At 37.1% G+C, this 23,053-nt stretch overlaps 1 protein-coding gene across 1 annotated transcript in view; it reads right to left on the reverse strand.

Moving 5' to 3' along the window:
* The window catches only part of GRAMD1C (GRAM domain containing 1C), a 106,343-nt gene that overhangs the window by 49,147 nt on the left and 34,143 nt on the right, over positions 1 to 23,053 (reverse strand). The window contains exons 3-5 of the mRNA XM_067035356.1: positions 20,456 to 20,559; positions 19,777 to 19,872; positions 13,628 to 13,708 (exon numbers count right to left, since the gene is read on the reverse strand). Coding sequence (XP_066891457.1) covers positions 13,628 to 13,708; positions 19,777 to 19,872; positions 20,456 to 20,559 — 281 coding nt within the window. The remainder of the gene's footprint in view (positions 1 to 13,627; positions 13,709 to 19,776; positions 19,873 to 20,455; positions 20,560 to 23,053) is intronic.

Genomic DNA, 23,053 nt, shown 5'->3' on the forward strand with positions numbered 1-23,053 from the left:
CGCAGTGGTTAAGACTCCGCACTTTCACTGCCGAGGCTGCGGGTTCAATCACTGGTGGGGGAACTAAGATCCCGCAAGCCGAGCAGCATGGACAAAAAATTAAAAAAAAAAAAAAAAAAGAGTGTCCACTTGAAATAGAGTTGCATGTTCAATGTTAAAGATAACCAAATAATCCAAAGATCTGAAAGGTATAACTACAGTAAAGATGGTGATACTCCTCGTGTACATATCAAGAACACGGGTGACATGAGGATCTTTTCAAAGAGGGTTAGATTTTACTCCCAGCCAGCATACAAGCCATTTCTTGGCTATGGTGGCCTCAGAAGTATTCTGGAATTCCCTCTCTTTCTCCCACTTCAAAGAGTTGTGTGGTTTTTTTTTTTTCTTTTCTCATTAAATTTCAGATGTCAGTTTCTCCCCGGCTCATCTGTAAGCCTGAACTTTATCATTTCCCAGGAGGTATTTGTTTTCATGAGGATGCATCCCAACTTACTCGAGTGTGATAAGCACAAAAGTGGCTTGCAGAGAACACTCAGATCTAGGGTATAACCAAACGCAGGCTGCATAGCAGTCTTTGGTTCCTCGTTAGCATGAGAGAACGCACCTGGCGGATTTCCAGCGTACTCGAAAATAACTGGTATTTGGAGGCAGGGTTAGCCATGGCATGTCCCTAGAGCAACACTGGAGTTTTCAGCCCCCTTCCTGCAGCACGACCTGGGAGGGCAGAGTGGAGCTGCGGGGGACTCATGCCTTAGCACATCTGCTCGGTGCTCTCCCAGGTGGCTGCCATGCACCGCTGGATCTGGCATCCACGGGCCCACCGCCCTAAGCATCTCCAAGGTTAGGAGCATGGGTATGGGGAGACTGGGCAACCAAACTCCAAGAAAGACTCAAGGGGGTTGGGGGAGCTTGGGCTTGGGGCTACCCTGCCAGCCTTAAATGTTCCCTTAAGGAGGGAGGAGGGTCTGTGCTTGGCAAGTTCCCCCACCCCCACTCACTTCTCTCCTCCATCTCCCAACTTCCAGATCACCTTGAGTCCACGAGCGCTCCTGCAAAGTGAAAGCATCAGAGCAGAGCACTGTTTGAAAGACCCAGGCCTCAGCAACTGCCTGAAAAACTGGAAGTCATTCAATCCTAAGAGCCCTTAGGCAAAAGCTGTGCACTCCAGTGAGGAGCTGAGCTGGGCAGCGAGTAGGAGAGGAGGTCAAGTTTCCGCCAGTGGTGTTTAAGCTCCTGCTGCAAAGAAGGAGCCTTTCTTATCAGCTGGAAATCTCTACTCTTCCCCCAAACCATTTTTTAAAAAAGTAACAGTTTTACTGAGCTATAATTTACTTACCATAAAGTTCACTGTTCTAAAAGCATACAGGATGGAGGTTCCTTAAAAAAACTAAAAATACAGCTACCATATGATCCAGCATTCCCAATCCTGGGCATATATCCAGAGAAAACCATAATTTGAAAAGATACATGCACCCCAATGTTCACTGCAGCAAGATTTACAATAGCCAAGACATAGAAGCAACGTAAATGTCTATCAACAGAGTAAGGGATAAAGAAGATGTGGTACATATATACAATGGAACATTAATCAGCCATAAAAAGAATGAAATAATGCCATTTGCAGCAATATGGATGGACCTAGAGATTATTATACTAAGTGAAGTAAGTCAGACACAGAAAGACAAATACCATATGATATCACTTACATGTGGAATCTAAAAACTGATACAAATGAACTTACAAAACAGATTCACAGATTTAGAAAACAAACTTGTGTTTATCAAAGGGGAAAGATGGTGGGGAGGGATAAATTAACAGTTTGGGATTAACAGATACACACTACTATATATAAAATAGATAATCAACAAGCACCTACTGTATAGCACAGGAAACTCTACTCAATACTCTGTAATAACCTATATGGAAAAGAATCTGAGAAAGAATAGATATATGTATTTGTATTGATATAACTAAATCACTTTGCTCTCCACCGGAAACACAACATTGTAAATCAACTATACTCCAATATAAAATAAAAATCTTTTTTAAAGTTTTTACAAAATAATGGCTATAGAGAAATAAATGTCTGTTTAAAAAAATTTTTAATAACAAATAACAGCTTTACTAAGCTATAATTCACATACCATAAAATTCACTTTTCTAAAAGCATACAGTTCAGTAGTATTTAGCATATCCTGAGTTGTACAACTATCACTACGAATTTTAGAATATTTTCATCAACCCTAAAAGGTAGCCAAATTCATTAGCAGTCACTCCTCATTCCTCCCTCCCCCTGGCAACAAATTTATTTTCAACTTCTATGAATTTGCCTATTCTGGACATTTAATAAAAACAGAATCATACAATAGGTGTTCATTTGGGACTGGATTCTTTCACATAGCATAATGTTTCAAGGTTTACCATGTTATACCATGTATCAGTAATTCACTCCTTTTTATTGCTTTTTATTTATCCATTTTATGAATATACATTTTGTATATTTTTATGTATACTTTCATCTGTTGATGTTTCTATTTTTGGCCACTATGAATAATGCTATGAATATTTGACTGCAAGTTTTTATGTGAACATATGCCTTCAATTTTCTTGCATACAACCCTAGAAATGGAATTGCTGGGTCATATGGTAGCTCTATATTCAACATTTTGAGAAACTACCAAACTGTTTTTCAAATTTTTCAAAGTTTTACAATGCCACCAGCAACGTATGAGGGCTCTAGTTTATCCACATCTTCAACATTAGGTAATGTGTGTCTTTTTATTTTAGCCATCCCAGTGGGTGTAAAGTGGTATCTCACTGTGGTTTTGATTTATGTTTCTCTAACAGCTAATGACACTAAGCATCTCTGCATGCACTTGGTCATTTGTATATGTTCTTTGGAGAAATTACAATTCAAATCCTTTGCCCACTTTTTAATTGGCTATTTGTCTTTTTCTTGTTGAGCTGTAAGAATTCTTTATATACTCTTAACTTGCACATATTTCATCTCCAGATATATAACTCTAGATGCAAATACCTTATCAGATATATAACTTGCAGATATTTTCTCTCCAGATATATAACTCTGGATGCAAATACCTTATCAGATATATAACTTGCAGATGTCTTCTCCATGAGTTGGTTGCCTTTTCCTTCTCTTGATGGACTCCTTCAAGCACAAAGTTTTTAATTTTGATGAAATCCAATTTATCTACTTTTTTCCTTTGTCACTTGAGCTTTTGATGTCATATCTAAGAAACCACTGACTAATCCAAAGGTCATGAGTATTTACGCCTATAGTTTCTTCTGAGAGTTTTATACTTTTAGACCTTGCACTTAGGTCTATGATCCATTCTGAGTTAATTTTTGTATATGGTATGAAGTAGGGGTTAAAATTCATTCTTTTGCAAGTTGATATCTAGTTATTCCAGCACCATTTGGTGAAAAGACTATTTATTCCCCACTGAATTATTTTGGTAACCTTGTCAAAAATCAATTTATGATTGATAATTAATTTTAAGATTTTACTTCTAGATTCTCAATTCTATGCCATTAATCTATGTCTAGACTTTTGCCAGGTATTGACTGCCTTGATTACTGCAGATTTGTAGTACACACTGAAATCAAGAAGTGTAAGTACTCAAATGTTATGAACCAAACACAGAGTATACTGCCTTGATTACTTCAGGTTTGTAGTAAACACTGAAATCAAGAAGTGTTGGGCTTCCCTGGTGGTGCAGTGGTTGAGAGTCTGCCTCCCAATGCAGGGGACATGGGTTCGTGCCCCGGTCCAGGAAGATCCCACATGCCGCGGAGTGGCTGGGCCCGTGAGCCATGGTCACTGAGCCTGCGTGTCCGGAGCCTGTGCTCCGCAACAGGAGAGGCCACAACAGTGAGAGGCCCGCATACCGCAAAAAAAAAAAGAAAGTGTTAAGTCCTCCAATGTTATGAACCAAATTGTATTCCCCCAAATTCACATGCTGAAGCTCCAACCCCAATATGACTACACTTGGAGACAGAGATTTTAAGGAGGAAATTAAGGTTAAATGAAGTTGCTATGGTCTGAATTGTGTTCCACCCAAGTCCATATGTTGAAACCCCAACTCCCAATCTATTTGGAGATGGGGCCTTTGGGTTCCAGAACTCTAAGAAAATAAATTTCTGTTGTTTAAGCCATTCGGTCTATGGCATTTTTTTATGGCAGACCTAACAGACTAATTCATCCAACCTTGTTCTTTTTCAAGATTGTTTTTGCTATTCTGGGTACCTTGCATTTCCATATGAGTTTTAGAATCCACTTGTCAATTTCTACAAAAATGCCAGTTGGTATTCTGATACGGATTACACTGAATCTGCAGATCAATTTGAGGAGTATTGCCATCTTAACAATATTAAGTCTTCTAATCCATGAGCATGAGATTCTTTTCATTTACTTAAGTCTCCTTTAATTTCTTTCAACTATGTCTAGTAGTTTTCAGTATACATGTCTTATACTTCTGTTAAATTTATTCCCAAGTATTTTATTCCTTCTGATGCTATTGTAAATGAATTTTTAAAATTTTTATTTTCAGGTTCTTTATTGTGAATGTATACAAATATAAGTAATCTTTGGATCTTGATCACGCATTCTGCAACATTACTGAACTTATTTATTGGTTCTCGCACATTTTTATTGGTTTTCTTAGCAAGTTATATACACAAAAACATGTCATCTGTCAATGGAGATAGCTTTATTTCTTCATATTTTTTTTGAAATGACAGATCTTTCTTAGAGCTTTTACTCAATTCATGTTGTGTATATCTCTATACTATATAAAATAGACACATGTGTTGAAATATAAACTTACCAAAGAGAACTTATCTCCAGGCAGTTTTTCTGTTTGAAGAACTAAAATAAATAGTTCCTAAAATTATTTTTTTTAATTTTTAAATTTTATTTTATTTTATTTTTTGTATAGCAGGTTCTTATTAGTCATCAATTTTATACACATCAGTGTATACATATCAACGCCAATCGCCCAATTCATCACACCACCACCCTCGCCCCCTCCATGGCTTCCCCCTACATCCATACGTTTGTTCTCTACATCTCTGTCTCAACTTCTGCCCTGCAAACCAGCTCATCTGTACCATTTTTCTAGGTTCCACATACATGCATTAATACGATGTGATATTTGTTTTTCTCTTTCTGACTTCCTTCACTCTGTATGACAGTCTATAGATCCATCCATGTCTCTACAAATGACTCAATTTCATTGCTTTTTATGGCTGAGTAATATTCCATTGTATATATGTACCACATCTTTATCCATTCGTCTGTCGATGAGTACTTAGGTTGCTTCCATGACCTTGCTATTGTACATAGTGCTGCAATGAACATTGCAGTGCATGTGTCTTTTTGAATTATGGTTTTCACTAGGTATATGCCCAGTAGTGGGATTGCTGGATCATATAGTAATTCTATTTTTAGTTTTTTAAGGAACTTCCATACTATTCTGCATAGTGGCTGTATCAATTCACATTCCCACCAACAGTGCAAGAGGGTTCCCTTTTCTCCACACCCTCTCCAGCATTTGTTGTTTGTAGATTTTCTGATGATGCCCATTCTAACTGGTGTGAGGTGATACCTCATTGTAGTTTTGATTTGCATTTCTCTAACAATTAGTGATGTTGAGTAGCTTTTCATGTGCTTCTTGGTTATCTGCATGTCTTCTTTGGAAAAATGTCTATTTAGGTCTTCTGCACATTTTTGGATTGGGTTACTTGTTTCTTTAAAATTGAGCTGCATGAGCTGTTTACATATCTTGGAGATTAATCCTTTGTCTGTTGATTCATTTGCAAATATTTTCTCCCATTCTGAGGGTTGTCTTTTCACCTTGTTTATAGTTTCCTTTGCTGTGCAAAAGCGTTTAAGTTTCATTAGGTCCCATTTGTTTATTTTTGGTTTTATTTCCATTACTCTAGGAGGTGGATCAAAAAAGATCTTGCTGTGATTTATGTCAAAGAGTGTTCTTCCTATGTTTTCCTCTAAGAGTTTTATAGTGTTCGATCTTACATTTAGGTCTCAAATCCATTTTGAGTTTATTTTTGTGTATGGTGTTAGGGAGTGTTCTCATTTCATTCTTTTATATGTAGCTGTCCAGTTTTCCCAGCACTACTTATTGAAGAGACTGTCTTTTCTCCATTGTATAACCTTGCCTGCTTTGTCACAGATTAGTTGACCATAGGTGCATGGATATATCTCTGGGCTTTCTATCTTGTTCCACTGATCTATGTTTCTGTTTTTGTGCCAGTACCATATTGTCTTGATTACTGTAGCTTTGTAGTACAGTCTGAAGTCAGGGAGTCTGATTCCGCCAGCTCCATTATTTTCCCTCAAGACTGCTTTGGCTATTCGGGGTCTTTTGTGTCTCCATACAAATTTTAAGATTTTTTGTTCTAGTTCCGTAAAAAATGCCATTGGTAAATTGATAGGGATTGCATTGAATCTGTAGATTGCTTTGGGTAGTATAGTTATTTTCAAAATATTGATTCTTCCAATCCAAGAACATGGTATATCTCTCCATCTGTTTGTATCATCTTTCATTTCTTTCATCAGTGTCTTATAGTTTTCTGCATACAGGTCTTTTGTCTCCCTAGGTAGGTTTATTCCTAGCTATTTTATTCTTTTTGTTGCAATGGTAAATGGGAGTGAAACCTTAATTTCTCTTTCAGATTTTTCATCATTAGTGTATAGGAATACAAGAGATTTTTGTGCATTAATTTTGTATCCTGCAACTTTACCAAATTCATTGATTAGCTCTAATAGTTTTCTGGTGGCATTTTTAGGATTCTCTATGTATTACTGATGTCATCTGCAAACAGTGACGGTTTTACTTTTTCTTTTCCAATTTGGATTCCTTTTATTTCTTTTTCTTCTCTGATTGCCGTGGCTAGGACTTCCAAAACTGTGTTGAATAAGAGTAGTGGGGGATTCCCTGATGGCAGAGTGGTTGGGAGTCCGCCTGCCGATGAAGGGGACATGGGTTTGTGCCCTGGTCCGGGAAGATCCCACATGCCGCAGAGCGGCTGGGCCCGTGAGCCATGGCCGCTGAGCCTGCGCGTCCGGAGCCTGTGCTCCGCAATGGGAGAGGCCAAAACAGTGAGAGGTCCGCATACTGCAAAAAAAAAAAAAAAAGAGTGGTGAGAGTGGACATCCTTGTCTTGTTCCTGGTCTTAGAGGAAATGCTTTCAGTTTTTCACCATTGAGAATGATGTTTGCTGTGGGTTTGTCTTATATGGCCTTTATTATGTTGAGGTAGGTTCCCTCTATGCCCACTTTCTGGAGAGTTTTTATTATAAATGGGTGTTGAATTTTGTCAAAAGCTTTTTCTGCATCTATTGAGATGATCATATGGTTTTTATTCTTCAATTTGTTAATATGGTGCATCACATTGATTGATTTGCATATATTGAAGAATCCTTGCATCTCTGGGATAAATCCCACTTGATCATGGTGTATGATCCTTTTAATGTGTGGTTGGATTCTGTTTGCTAGTATTTTATTGAGGATTTTTGCATCTCTATTCATCAGTGATGTTGGTCTGTAATTTGCTTTTTTTGTAGTAACTTTGGTTTTGGTAATGGTGATGGTGGGTGATGGTGGCCTCATAAATGAGTCTTGGAGTGTTCCTTCCTCTGCAATTTTTTTGGAAGAGTTTGAGAAGGATGGGTGTTAGCTCTTCTCTAAATGTTTGACAGAATTCACCTGTGAAGCCATCTGGTCCTGGACTCTTGTTTGTTGGAAGATTTGTAATCACAGTTTCAATTTCATTACTTGTGATTGGTCTATTCATATTTTCTATTTCTTCCTGGTTCAGTCTTGGAAGGTTATACCTTTCTAAGAATTTGTCCATTTCTTCCAGGTTGTCCATTTTATTGGCATAGAGTTGCTTGTAGTAGTCTCTTAGGATGCTTTGTATTTCTGTGGTGTCAGTTGTAACTTCTCCTTTTTCATTTCTAATTTTACTGATTTGAGTCCTCTCCCTCTTTTTCTTGATGAGTCTGGCTAATGGTTTATCAATTTTGTTTATCTTCTCAAAGAACCAGCTTTTAGTTTTATTGATCTTTGCTATTGTTTCTTTGTTTCTATTTCATTTATTTCTGCTCTGAAATTTATGATTTCTTTCCTTCTGCTAACTTTGGGTTTTGTTTGTTCTTCTTTCTCTATTTCCTTTAGGTGTAACATCAGATTGTTTACTTGAGATTTTTCTTGTTATTTGAGGTAGGTTTGTATAGCTATAAACTTCCCTCTTAGAACTGCTTTTACTGCATCCCATAGGTTTTGGATTGTCATGTTTTCGTCGTCATTTGTCTCTAGGTATTTTTTGATTTCGTCTTTGATTTCTTCAGTGATCTCTTAGTTATTTAGTAATGTATTGTTTAGCCTCCATGTGTTTGTGCTTTTTACGTTTTTTTTCCCTGTAATTGATTTCTAATCTCTGACTGTTGTGGTCAGAAAAGATGCTTGATATGATTTCAATTTTCTTAAATTTACTGAGGCTTGATTTGTGACCCAAGATGTGATCTATGCTGGAGAATGTTCCGTGCGCACTTGAGAAGAAAGTGCATTCTGCTGTTTTTGGATGGTATGTCCTATAAATATCAATTAAATCTATCTGGTCTATTGTGTCATTTAAAGCTTCTGTTTCCTTATTAATTTTCTGTTTGGATGATCTGTCCATTGGTGTAAGTGAGGTGTTAAAGTTCCCCACTATTTTTGTGTTACTGTTGATTTCCTCTTTTACAGCTGTTAGCGGTTGCCTTATGTATTGAGGTTCTCCTATGTTGGGTGCATATATATTTATAATTGTTATATCTTCTTCTTGGATTGATCCCTTGATCATTATGTAGTGTCCTTCCTTGTCTCTTGTAACATTCTTTAGTTTAAAGTCTATTTTATCTGAACTGAGTATTGCCACTCCAGCTTTCTTTTGATTTCCATTTGCATGGAATATCTTTTTCCATCCCCTCACTTTCAGTCTGTATGTGTCCCTAGGTCTGAAGTGGGTCTCTTGTAGACAGCATATAGATGGGCCTTGTTTTTGTATCCATTCAGCAAGCCTGTGTCTTTTGGTTGGAGCATTTAATCCATTCACGTTTAAGGTAATTATTGATATGTATGTTCCTATGACCATTTTCTTAATTGTTTTGGGTTTGTTTTTGTAGGTCCTTTTCTTCTCTTGTGTTTCCCACTTAGAGAAATTCCTTTAGCATTTATTGTAAAGCTACTTTGGTTGTGCTGAATTCTCTTAGCTTTTGCTTGTCTGTAAAGCTTTTGATTTCTCCATTGAATCTGAATGAGATCCTTGCCGGGTAGAGTAATCTTGGTTGTAGGTTCTTCCCTTTCATCACTTTAAGTATATCATGCCACTTCTTTCTGGCTTGTAGAGTTTCTGCTGAGAAATCAGCTGTTAACCTTATGGGAGTTCCCTTGTATGTTATTTGTCATTTTTCCCTTGCTGCTTTCAGTAATTTTTCTTTGTCTTTGATTTTTTTCCAATTTGATTACTATGTGTCTTGGCGTGTTTCTCCTTGGGTTTATCCTGTATGAGACCCTCTACGTTTCCTGGACTTGGGTGGCTATTTCCTTTCCCATGTTAGGGAAGTTTTCAACTATAATCTCTTCAAATATTTTCTCACGTCCTTTCTCTCTCTCTTCTCCTTCTGGGACCTCTGTAATGCGAATGTTGTTGCATTTAATGTTGTCCCAGAGGTCTGTTAGGCTGTCTTCATTTCTTTTCATTCTTTTTTCTTTATTCTGTTCTGCAGCAGTGAATTCCACCATTCTGTCTTCCAGGTCACTTATCCGTTCTTCTGCCTCAGTTATTCTACTATTGATTCCTTCTAGTGTATTTTTCATTTCCGTTATTGTATTGTTCATCTCTGTTTGTTTGTTCTTTAGTTCTTCTAGGTCTTTGTTAAACATTTCTTGCATCTTCTCAATCTTTGCCTCCATTCTTTTTCTGAGGTCCTGGATCATCTTCACTATCATTATTCTGAATTCTTTTTCTGGAAGGTTGCCTATCTCCACTTCATTTAGTTGTTTTTCTGGGGTTTTATCTTGTTTCTTCATCTGGTACATAGCCCTCTGCCTTTTCATCTTGTCTATATTTCTGTGAATGTGGTTTTTGTTCCACAGGCTGCAGGATTGTAATTCTTCTTGCTTCTGCTGTCTCTATTTCTTCATTTTTAATGTGGATGTCTTTTACTCTTTTTCTTGCCTAATTTCCCTGGCTAGAGTCTTCAATACAATGTTGAACAGAAATGGCAAGAAAAGACATCCTTGCCTTGTTCCTGACCTTAAGGCAGAAGCATTAGCCTCTCACCATTAAATATGTAGGTGTGAATTTTATCAGGCTGATGAAATTTCCTGCTAGCCCTAGCCTGTTTTATTTTTTATCATGAAAGGATGTTGGATTCTGTCAAATATTTTTCCTGTATTGATTGACATGATCATGATTGAGATGATCATGTCCTCCCTTCTAATATAGTGTATTGCATTGATCAATTTTCATATGTTGAACAACCTTGTATAAATCATGGCATATAATCTTTTTATATGTTGCTGACTTTGGTTTGCTAATATTTTCTTGAGGATTTTTGTGTCTACATTTATAGACACAATGAACATAAATATTGGTCTGTAGTTTTCTTGTGATGTTCTTTGTCTGTTTTTGGTATCAAGGTAATACAGGCTTCATAGACTGAGTTGGGAAGTGTTCCCTCCTATTTAATTTTTTGGAATACTTTGTGAAAGACCAAAAGATTGGTATTCATTCTACTGTAACATTTGGCAGGATTCACCAATGAAGCCATCTGGGCCTGAGCTTTTCTCTGTAGGTAGATTTTTGATTACTAAATCAATCTCTTTCCTTGTTATGGGTCTATTCAGATTTTCTATTTCTGATTGAGTCAGTTTTAATAGTTTGTGACATTCTAGGTATTTGTCCATTTCATTTAGGTTAACTAATTTGTTGGCATACAATTGTTCATAGTATAAGCCCTTTATTTTTGTAAGGTCGGTAGTAATGTTACCACTTTCACTTCTGAATGTAATAATTTTAATTTTTTCTTGGTAACCCTAGCTAAAGGTTTGTCAATTTTGTTGATATTTTCAAATAAAGAACTTTTGGTTCTGTTGATTAACACTATTTTTCTATTCTTTATTTCATACATTTCTCTTTTTAAAATAAAATTATTTATTTATTATTTTTGGTTGCATTGGGTCTTTGTTGCTGCATGCAGGCTTTCTCTAGTTGCGGTAAGCAGGGGCCACTCTTTTTTGTGGTGTGTGGGCTTCTCTTGTTGCAGAGCATGGGCTCTAGGCATGCAGGCTCCAGTAGTTGTAGCACACAGGCTCAGTAGTTGTGGTTTTCGGGCTCTAGAGCACAGGCTCAGTAGTTGTGGGACACGGGCTTAGCTGCTCCGTGGCATGTGGGATCTTCCCAAACCAGGGATTGAACCCGTGTCCCCTGCATTGGCAGGCAGATTCTTAACCACTGCACCACCAGGGAAGTCCCATATATTTCTCTTCTAATCTTTGTTATTTCCTTGCTTCTATTTGCTTTCAGTTTAGTTTCCTCTTTTTTTTCTTATTTCTTAAGGTAGAAAGTTAGTTTATTGATTTGAGATCACTCTTCTTTTTAAATATAGGTGTTTATAGTTATAAATTCCCCTCTTAAGCCCTGCTTTAGCTGTATCTCATAAGTCTTGGTATGCTGTGTTTTTGTTTCATTTAACTCAAAGTATTTTCTAATTTCCCTTGTGATTTCTTCTTTCACCATTGGCTTTCTAGGTGTGTTATGCTTAATACCCACTTTTTTGTGAATTTTGAAAATTTTCTTCTGTTACTGAATTCTAATTTCCATTGTGATCAGAGGACACATTTTGTATTATTTCAATCCTTTTGAATTTATTAAGGCTTGTTTTAAGACCTAGTGTATAGTCTATTCTGAGAATGTCCCATGTACACCTGAGAAGGATGTGTATTCTGTTTTTTTGTTTTGTTTTGTTTTGTTTTGTTTTTGCGGTATGCGGGCCTCTCACTGTTGTGACCTCTCCCGCTGCAGAGCACAGGCTCCGGACGCGCAGGCTCAGCAGCCATGGCTCACGGGCCCAGCCACTCCGCAGCATGTGGGATCTTCCCGGACCGGGGCATGAACCCGTGTCCCCTGCATCAGCAGGCGGACTCTCAACCACTGCACCACCAGGGAAGCCCTTGTGTATTCTGTTTTGAGTGGAATGTTCCACAGATGTCTTTTAGCTCTAGTTATATAGTTTTGTTCATCTTCTATTTCCTTATTGATCTTCTGTCTAGTTATTCTATACATCATTTAAAGTGGGGGGTACTGAAATCTCCCAACTATTATGGTTAAATTGCCTATTTTTTCTTCAGTTCTGCCAGTTTTTGTTCCATGTATTTTATTTATTTATTTATGTTTATGTGGTGATTTATTTCTGTTCCATATATTTTAGAGTTCTCTTATTAGGTGCATATAAGTCTATACTTGTTATGAATTCCAGATGGATTGCCTCTTTTATTATAAAATATTCTTCCTTGTCTCTACTAATTTTTGTCTTTAAGCTTATTTTGTCTGATATTACTATAGTCACTTCAGCTCTCTTTTGGATATTGTTTGCATAGTATATCTTTTTCTATCCTTTTACTTTCCAACTGTTTCTATCTTTAAATCTAATGTGTCTATATATGGAATCTAAAAAAAAGAAAAAGATAATGGTTCTGAAGAACCTAGGGGCAGGACAGGAATAAAGATGCAGACGTAGAGAACAGACTTGAGGACATGGGGAGGGGGAAGGGTAAGCTGGGATGAAGTGAGAGAGTGGCATGGACATATATACACTACCAAATGCAAAATAGATAGCTATTGGGAAGTAGCCACATAGCACAGGGAGGTCAGCTTGGTGCTTTATGACCACCTAGAGGGGTGGGATGGGGAGGGTGGGAGGGAGACGCAAGAGGTAGGAGATATGGGGATATATGTGTATGTATAGCTAATTCACTTTGTTATAAAGCAGAAACTAACACACCATTGTAAAGCAATTATACTCCAATAAAGATGTTAAAAAAATAAAAAATGAATAAATCTAATGTGTCTCTTATACATAGCACATAGTTGCATCACGTTTATCTCTGCTTTCTGCTTGAGGAGTTTAATCCACTTATGTTTAATGTAATGTCTGCTATCTTGCTATTTGTTTTCTTGCTAATGTAATGTCTGCTATCTTATTAGGCCTTTTTTGTCCCTCTATTCCTCCATTACTGCCTCCTTATGTGTTAAATAGGTATTTCTAGTGTGCCATTTTCATTCCTTTTATGTTTCTTTTACCATATTTTGGATGGTAAGTTATTATTCAGTTATTTCCTTGGTGGTTACTCTGGGGATTACAATTAACATCTTAACTTGTAACTATGTATTTTGTTTTGCTTCAAGTTTCTTCTTGGATTTGAATAGTCAAAATTAACCACAGAAAAATAAAAAGGAGCTTTCAACTCACAAACACTGTTTAGGTACACACTGGGAGGTTGCTATTATAACAAGCACCAGCCTCTGGTATGAACACTTACCTTGTCTAACAGTACGTTCTGCCACAACCTAAAGATACTGAGGTAACTTCTATCCCTGGCAGCAAAAGATGTGAAGAAAAACTGCAAAGACAAATAATAGGACAATTTTAATGTCATGAAAAAAAAGGGAAAGTATCTGTCATGACAGTCTGCTGTGACTTGATATGGTCAAAGCAAACGAGTAGGTCACCATTGCCTACTTTATATACTAATTTTTGTTAAACTTCTCATTATAATAGAAAAACCCACATAACTGGTACATGAACAAGGTGTCTTTTAAAATTGTACCTTACAGCAAAATAATTTTATCAATATTTACTAGGAAAGGAGCTTGAATTGGGTAGCTATTTACATTCATTGTAGTTTAATTATTAAAATCAATCTAGGGCTTCCCTGGTGGCGCAGTGGTTGAGAGTCCGCCTGCCGATGCAGGGGACACAGGTTCGTGCCCTGGTCCGGGAAGCTCCCACATGCCGTGGAGCGGCTGGGCCCATGAGCCGTGGCCACTGAGCCTGCGCATCTGGAGCCTGTGCTCCACAACAGAAGAGGCCATAACAGTGAGAGGCCCGCGTACCGCAAAAAAAAAAAAAAAAAAATCAATCTAAATAAACTTATGAAAAAAATTAAAATTTTATTTATTCTGAACTTTGCAGAGAGATATAATTTGGTGGCTGTTTGAGCCAAATATACACAAAGAATAAGAGAAAAATGCAAGTGGACTTCAGAGATAGATTTATTTTAAGGATCCTAATTTAAAATTATATCATGTTTCATAGTCTTCTAAAAAAATCCAAAAATACCTAATCTCAATTAGTTATAGATATAAAACACCCATGTTAACACTAAACTTTGCTTTCAATTTGTATAAGAAAAATAGCATACTTCAATCTATATTTCCATGTTTGCTTTTAGCCCCATCTCTTCCTCTGCATGCAAATGATTTTTGCAAAGTCGTATCTTATAATAGGCTTTTATGAGAAAATATGACAAGTGGCAGCACTAAATATAGTCTCTCAGTGTATCATCTCTTCTGATCCCCTAGTTAGTGACTGTGCATGACTGACTGGCTATTTTTAGGAATGAGAAAGCTCAGTTCCATTTTTGATTTATTAAATAAAATGCCAAACAAAATAGTATTTGAGGTGTTTATATTTTTCATAGAAAGATTTTAAAGTAGTATTTTTCCAGTTAATAAACTGAAACCTAGTTTATATAATATTCTTCAAAAAGCAAAACTTTTTATAATGGGGATATATCTAGGAGCTCCTCCAAATACAATTACACATATAATATTGTGACCTAATGATCACTATTTACTACCCTTTATCTCCTTTTCTTAGACCAAATTTTAATAATCTTACAACCTTGTATGTAGATATATAGATAAGAAATATCTCCTAGTCCGTCTCTTTTTCACCGTGGTGTTATGCTTACTATTCCCACTTTTTAAACTAAATACTTTGTTATCAACTTTATCCACTCTTATATACCAAAACCACATTCTCAACTCCTTAACACTCCCATCTTTCTGGGCAATCTATGTAAATTACCATCTTATTTTATTCCTTGTTAGATATCCAACTTCAAAAATTTACTAATATATCTTACTTTGATAATAACCTTAGAGAGTTCCCTGGTGGTCTAGTGGTTAGGATTCCAGGCTTTCACTGCCGTGGCCTGAGTTCAGTCCCTGGTTGGGGAACTGAGATTCCATAAGTTGTGCAGCACGGCCAACTAATAAATAATTATTATTATAATAACCTTAATTTGTGAGGAGTTCTGGATAATGATATCTCTAAGCTGCTGGGGCATAGAACGTATGCTAGAAATGAAAACAACTAAAAGTACCATGATTAACCTTCCATTAACCATACAGTACATGGAGGGATAAATACTTAGTAGTGTAGATTTTTTTTCTCCATGATGATGGTAAAAGAGATCACTGAATCAATACAGTGAGGTAGTTAGAACCAGTGTCTCTGCAATTAAACTACCTGGGTTCATATCCTGGCTCTACCACTCAGTTCTATCACTTTGAGTCATTTTTATTTTCTTTAGTTTCCTCATCTACAAAATGAGAATAATTTCGGTAGCAAATTTTTCTGAGAACTAAATGAGAAAATACATGTACAAAAAAACTTAGCACAATATTTAGAACAAGTATGTTCGGCAAATGCTAGCTGTTGTTATCATTATTAAAATTTAAATGCTTGACTCTGAAATCCCATTACCTATGTGAGAAAGAGCCACAGATGAGCTTAAGAAAGCATGGTCAGACTGTTCACCACAGCTCTGTTTGTAATAAAACAACGGAAGTGAACGATTAAGGAAACCATGGTAAATCCATTCTATGAAATATTATACAGCACTTTAATAAGCAGAGATAGGCCAATCTATATGTGCTAACCCGTGACTCCAAGAAATAATGTTAAGTTCTTTTTAAAGAAAGGAGAACTGACAAACAACACATATAAGATAGCATTTACTTTAAAAACAAAGCAAAACTATATGTTTATATGTATGCATATATACATGTAAATACAAAGGAAGAAGGTCTGAAAGGTCTGAAAAGATATATACAAAACTGATAACAGTGTTTGCCTCTAAAAAAGCAATGGGATTGAGTATTACAGGCATGGAAGGAAGATGTTAGTTTTAGAACTGTTTGATGATTTTTTTAAACAATGCAGTGTGTGTGTGTGTGTATATATATATATAGACAAAAATTCAATAACAATCAAGCTAAGAAAAAAAAGAGAATTTTATTCAAGCCAAACTGAGGATTATAACCCAGGAGACAGTCTTTCAGATATCTCTGAGGACTGTCCCACTAGTCAGGAGTTAGAGATGCAGTTAGACAAAGAATTATGTATCATATTAACAGGTTAACATTATACATAAAGCTCATCAGAGATGTTTGGCCAGGAGTGCACATACAGAGCAAGCCTTTAGGTTCATTGCAACTCCCTGCATGGGACAGAGAAAGAAATATTAATCTTAAAATTACAACGCTGGCATCTGAAAAATGGGACCGTTCTCCTGCTCTGAGGAGGTCTGGTTAACGTGTAATGTAGATGAACGTTGCACGCTGGGAAAGACTCGTCCCAAACGGGGGCATGTTCGGGTGCATTATGTGTGTTTCAATTCTGACTTAGTTTGATTGTCCTGCCATAGAGAAATTTATGATTCTTTTTCCTCATCACATACATTTGTTGTAAAATTAAGAATAAGCTTATTTTAGGTCTTGTTCCCTTCCTGAACAGTTTGGCCCTACAGCTGTTTAGCAGAACAGAGGAAAGCAAGGCATCCACGCTAGAGGTAAGGGTAGGGGGCGGAGGAGCTGCAGTAGCCCAAAGCAGGGTGTTAGCACCAGAAAAGAATGAGGAGGTTGTCCTCGTAGAAGGTTGCCCTGTATGGAGTATCAGAGCCCAAGCAGGGTGAGGAGAGCTTTTTCAGGATGAGAGCCCTAGTGTGGTGGTGGGGTGGGCAGCAACCTGACTCTACGTGTCAGAAATCCAGTGTAGGGAAGGGGCGGCAGAGGACATGAAGATGCGTTACATACAGGTCCACTGATCAAAGTTAATATATTAAGGATAATGGGAGCCTGGTTTCTCTCAGTCAGGGAAGGGAGTTACAATACAAAAGGAAAGGAATTTCCCTGGCAGTCCAGTGGTTGAGACTCCACACTCCCAATGCAGGGGGCACCGGTTCCATCCCGGTCAGGGAACTAAGATCCCACATGCCACATGGTGCAGCCAAAAAAAATAAAGGGGAAAAGTAAAAATAACTCTGTGTTGTTGGACTAGAATTAGAGGTATTCGTGTGAATTGGTGATTTATCATTCATAGATAGATAGATAAACGTAGATGTATAAGTGGGAATATATGTGTGTGTATTATGTATATAGCTGTGTAATTTATATATATATTGTATATCCCCTTGTTCTGCTCAATTAGAGGGCTCAAACAGCAATACCCCATAGCAATGAACAAATTGGCTTCTAAATATCAGTCTCCACTAAAAGAAAACAGAACTCCTTGGAGAAATGGCTGATTCCAGGACTGAGGCAGAGAAAACCTGTAACATCTTGTGCTAAAAAGCAAGAAAGTGCTCAAATAATGCTGAGAACAGTCAAAACGACACTGGAGCCAGCTTGAGGGGGCTCTCGCTGGCCAAATTTGGGACAATTTGAGCATCAAAATACATAATGATAGCAATGGATTATAATTCATTGAATAAAATAAGAAGCTATGAGGTCATATTGATATAAGTAAATAAATGAATAAATTTTGTGAGGCATAGTATATTTACATTGTTTCAAAGTAGTTGACCACAAAACATTATTACAAAGGAAAACAGACTAACTTTACAGTAAAGTCTGGCAGACACCACCTTACTCAAGTGATCAAAGTGAATATCACCAGTAATGGTAGAAATTAAAGCATGTACCACTTGATAGGACACAATGGAAAGAAGAGAACATCACTTCTGTGTTATTTCTGTCAAAATTGTATAACAAACTTAATCATAAGAAAATATCAGACAAACACAATTGAGGGATATCCTACAAAATAACTGACCCATAATCTTTAGAAGCATCAAGGGCACAAAAGTCAAGGCAAGACTAAGGGGCTAGTCCAGAATAAGGAAATTAAAGAGCATGACAGCTAAATGTAATAGGTATTTCTGAACTGGGCCTATTTGCTATAAAGGATTTTATTGGGATAACTGAGGAAACTGAAGCAGGTTTGAGAATTGAGCAGTGATAATGATCAATGTTAATTTCTTGAATTTGATGGTCATGTTGTGGTTATGTAGCAGAATGTCTTCGTTAGAAATACATGCTATATTTTCTTTAAACACATATTAGGTTCATATTCATCTGCCATCTTTTGGGGGGATGAAAAACTCCCTTGCTGAAATATGTTTGCTAATAAATATAACTTGAGATTTTTCTTTGAAATTAAAGAAATTTAATTTCTTTGAAATTAAACTGTAAAAATGTTTTTTAAAAAAGAAATACATGATAAACTATCTGGGATCATGTCTGGAGTGATGAGTCTTCAGAGTGACAACTTATTCTCAAATAATTCAGAGGGGAAAAGTTCTTTGTACTGTACCTGGCAGTGTTCTGAAGGGATGAGATTGTTTGAAAAGAAAACTGAAAGTGCATGTGAAAGAAATTTACAAGATTAAAAAGTATCATCATAATGATTCAATCTCATAATCGTTTCTCTCCCCTCTCCCCCACTCTCTTTCCTATTTTCTCTTTCATTTCCTTCCTTCCTTCCTCCTTTCCTTCCTTTCTTCCTTCTTCTCCTTCATTCCCTTCCACACTTTCATTTTTTTCCTTCCTTCCTTCCTTATTTCTTTTTCTTTCTTAGCATTATGCTGCTAATGTCACACACAGAGCCCGTATCAATTTTCCAGGTGGGTAGAAAAAGATTCTTCATACCAAGAAATGATGGATATTATAGGTGGATAATAAAAATGATGGCAGTTAAAGAAAATCGCGGGCTTCCCTGGTGGCACAGTGGTTGAGAGTCTGCCTGCCAATGCAGGAGATACAGGTTCGTGCCCCGGTCCGGGAAGATCCCACATGCCGCAGAGCGGCTGGGCCCATGAGCCATGGCCGCTGAGCCTGCGCGTCTGGAGCCTGTGCTCCACAATGGGAGAGGCCACAGCAGTGAGAGGCCCGGGTACCACAAGAAAAAAAAAAAAAAAAAGAAAATCACCATTCTAAAAAAGATTGTAGTGATTATGTGTTTACTTGCATGCTACCAAGTCTCTGTTCACTCTGGTTTTTATTAGTTGCTATTGTGCAGGTATTATTGACCAAACAACGATCATGGAATTATAGGGTATTTAGAAATAATGATATTTGCTAAGGCTTACCCTACCTAACTCTTATAATGAAGAAATGAAAAATATGGGAGAAAGTTCTCTGTAAACTATAAACTACAAAAAATTTTATCAGTCATTTAAAGTTAGTCACCAATAAGTATTTAAGTATACAGAAATCTAGTATTAAATACTATTAAATATTCCTAACTCCAAGAAGAATTGCTTACATTCCCAACACTGATGATCAGTATGAGGCAGATTTTCTCCACATTATGTTACAAGGCAAAGGTAGAAAAGTTTTTCACCTTTTCACCCTCTGTAAGGATCTGGATAGCATTTGGGATGAGTCGAGCGGTCTTCTCCTTGGTCATAAAGGTTATGTTCTTTAAAGCAATAGAAATCTAAACACACAAAAAAGGATAAAAAATTGCAAAACGAATTTCTCAAAAACATACACAACGCAAAATACCAAGTACTACATCAATCCAGTCCAGAATATTCAGGTGAGAAACCTAAAGGAGTTAATAAGCACATGCCCACATTCTCTGAGACAAACACGGTGAACAGATATTCTTCCCTTCAGTAATTTCCTCCATCAGCTCCTATACCTAATATTAGGATAAAGTGTGAAAAGACACATGGGTATTTATGGTCCACATTAACACACACACAGACACACAAAAACTTCAGACATTCTGTCACATAAGACATGTTTCTGGCAGCCAAAAGGAGGTATGTTCAAGCTTTTTTCAACCTGAAATCTCTTTTTCCAACTATATTAAATATATACAAATGGAGCTCAATGTATTAAGAAAAATATATTGCACACTTATACTACACGTGAATATATCTAGATGTATACAAGTATAGATAAATACATGTAACTTACTTTGAAATCTAAAGTACATTGTTTTCAGAAGGACTGTATACAGTTCTATCTATGCAACTATTTGTATCAGCAAATCAAATGAAAATACATCTTACTGTAGTTTCCCATCTGAAGATGTTGCTATAGAAACATAGCCAGTTTTCTGAAAGGTATAGTCGTCCCTGAAGCAAAATGTCCCTCTGAAGAGCACAAGCATAATCTACATTAAAAAACAATAATAATAAGGAAGAGCTTAGTAACAAAAAAATGTGGCAACTTCATATATCTTATACTACTTGAACACATGGAAAGTCATCACTTTGTTCATTCATTCATTCACTTATTCCTATACTTTGGGCACCATACACCAGATATTTTGCTAGTCACTAGGGTTACCAGAAATGGACCTTGCCCTCATGGAACACTGTCTAGAGGGGAAGGCATACAATAAACAAATAGAAACATAAGTATAATGACCAACGTGTGGAGAAAGCTGAGAGCATATAGCAAGGGGTATACAGGTATGGGGGAGTGGGCAGGGAGAGTATACATAGAAAAGTTCTCCAGAAAAAGTAATCTATAAACTGAGATCTGAAGATTAACAAAGGGTCAGCAGGAACATGAGGGAACAGCATGTGCAAAGGCCCTGTGGTAGAAAGAAACATCTTTGAGCAACTATACAAAGATAGATCTCTTGCTAGAGAAGCTGAAGAAGCTAGTTCATGTAAGGTCTCACAGGCCATGGCATAGCATGGATTTTATGAAAAGCCATCGGTGAGTTTTTAAGTGGGAGGACATGATCAGATGTATGTTATTAAAGACCACTTTATTCACACTGTGAATATGGTTTCAGATAAATCAGTTGGAAATCCAGGGGGGAACTGATGGTGGCTCAGACCAAAAGATGACAGTACTAGAGAAAGAAGTCGTTAGATTCAGAGATATTTAAGGGGTAGTACTGATACGGAATTGGTAACTAATTAGATGTTGGATGAGGGTGAGGGAGGGAGCAAGGATGACTCTAAAAATTGTATACGTTTTAAGTTTAGTTTCAAGTTTGATCCTCTCTACCTCAGCACTACAATCCAGCAAAATCAAGAGTGCTCTGGTAAATGCCACTGTCTACAAGCAAGTTAATACCATGCCTCTAAGATTAAGACCTGTCTCTGTGACTAAAGTAAATAGCATTACTAAATTATTAATAATATAAGATATAAAGAACTGCTGTGAAGAGATTTGGTTTAATTGATAAATTTTAAAACTATATAAGTGATTAGCAATTTTAGGAAAAAGTTATTGAGGTTATGAACCTTAAAGTATTTAAATTTGCTTGTGTTAAATTTCTAAGCAAATACTAAAAATAGAGCAAAGGAATGCAGTCTTTCACAGTGCTTCCTTCAGCAAAACAAAACTAAGATGCCATCAAACCAAAAAAAGGAAGAAAATCCTAGTAAATAAGCAGATTAAGTTACTCTTTTACTCATATGCATCTCTAAAACAGGGAAGGGGCTAAAGGTCACCTTGAAGTATCCTGAAATTTTTATCTAAAGCGCTGAAACACTTTATTAATTCCACGCTCCTCAAATATCAGATCAGAAATACCTGGTAGATTTATTAAAACACAGATTGCTAGACCCCTCCCTGAGTTTCTGATTAAATACATCTGGGCTGCGGGGAGAGTCGGCACGTCTAGCAAGGTCCCAGGTGACGCCAACTTTGCTAGTCTGTGGACCACACTTTGAGAACCGCTGCACTATTTTACATTAACTATTCAAAGCTATGCTAACATTTTTTTTTTTTTTTTTTTTTTTTTTTTTTTTTTTTTTGTGGTATGCGGGCCTCCCACTGTTGTGGCCTCTCCCGTTGCGGAGCACAGGCTCCGGACGCACAGGCCCAGCGGCCATGGCTCACGGGCTTAGTTGCTCCGCGGCATGTGGGATCCTCCCGGACCAGGGCACGAACCCGTGTCTCCTGCATCGGCAGGCGGACTCTCAACCACTGCGCCACCAGGGAAGCCCCTATGCTAACATTTTAACTGAAGACTAATTGATACAGATTGACAGATTTTTTCCAGGGGTTTTTAAAATGTCTCCCTAAAACAGGTGTGTTTTATTGTAGTAAACTTATACCTCATGAAAATTGATTTTTTGTAAGATAGTTTCCTAGCAATATGTCCTAGGCAAGAAATGAAAAAAATTTTTTTTTTAATTTATTTTTTTTGCCTGTGTTGGGTCTTCATTGCTGAGCGTGGGCATTCTCTAGCTTCAGCGAGCAGAAGCTACTCTTTGTTGCAGTGCACGGGCTTCTCATTACGGTGGCTTCTCTTGTTTCGGAGCCCGGGCTCTAGGCGCGCGGGCTTCAGTAGTTGTGTCGTGCGCGCGGGCTTAGTTGCTCCGCGGCATGTGGGATCTTCCCAGACCAGGGATCGAACCCATGTCCCCTGCATTGGCAGGCGATTCTTAACCACTGTGCCACCAGGGAGGTCCCAGAAAAATTTTTTTTAAAGAGCAAAGGGATTTTACTTTGTTTTTGCTCTCAATTTCCCTAATGATAAACAAACATGTACAACAATAATGAGCACTTCAGAAAGCAATAGTCTACCTGACTTAAGTCATATTAACAATATGATTCATCTAGAATTGAATAAGAAAATAATGTTTGTCAAAAATTGTTTTATGGATTTTATAACTTTATAATTGGTTATTGGAAAGTTA

This window comes from Kogia breviceps, chromosome 5, assembly GCF_026419965.1.
Source record: "Kogia breviceps isolate mKogBre1 chromosome 5, mKogBre1 haplotype 1, whole genome shotgun sequence".
NCBI lineage: Eukaryota > Metazoa > Chordata > Mammalia > Artiodactyla > Physeteridae > Kogia > Kogia breviceps.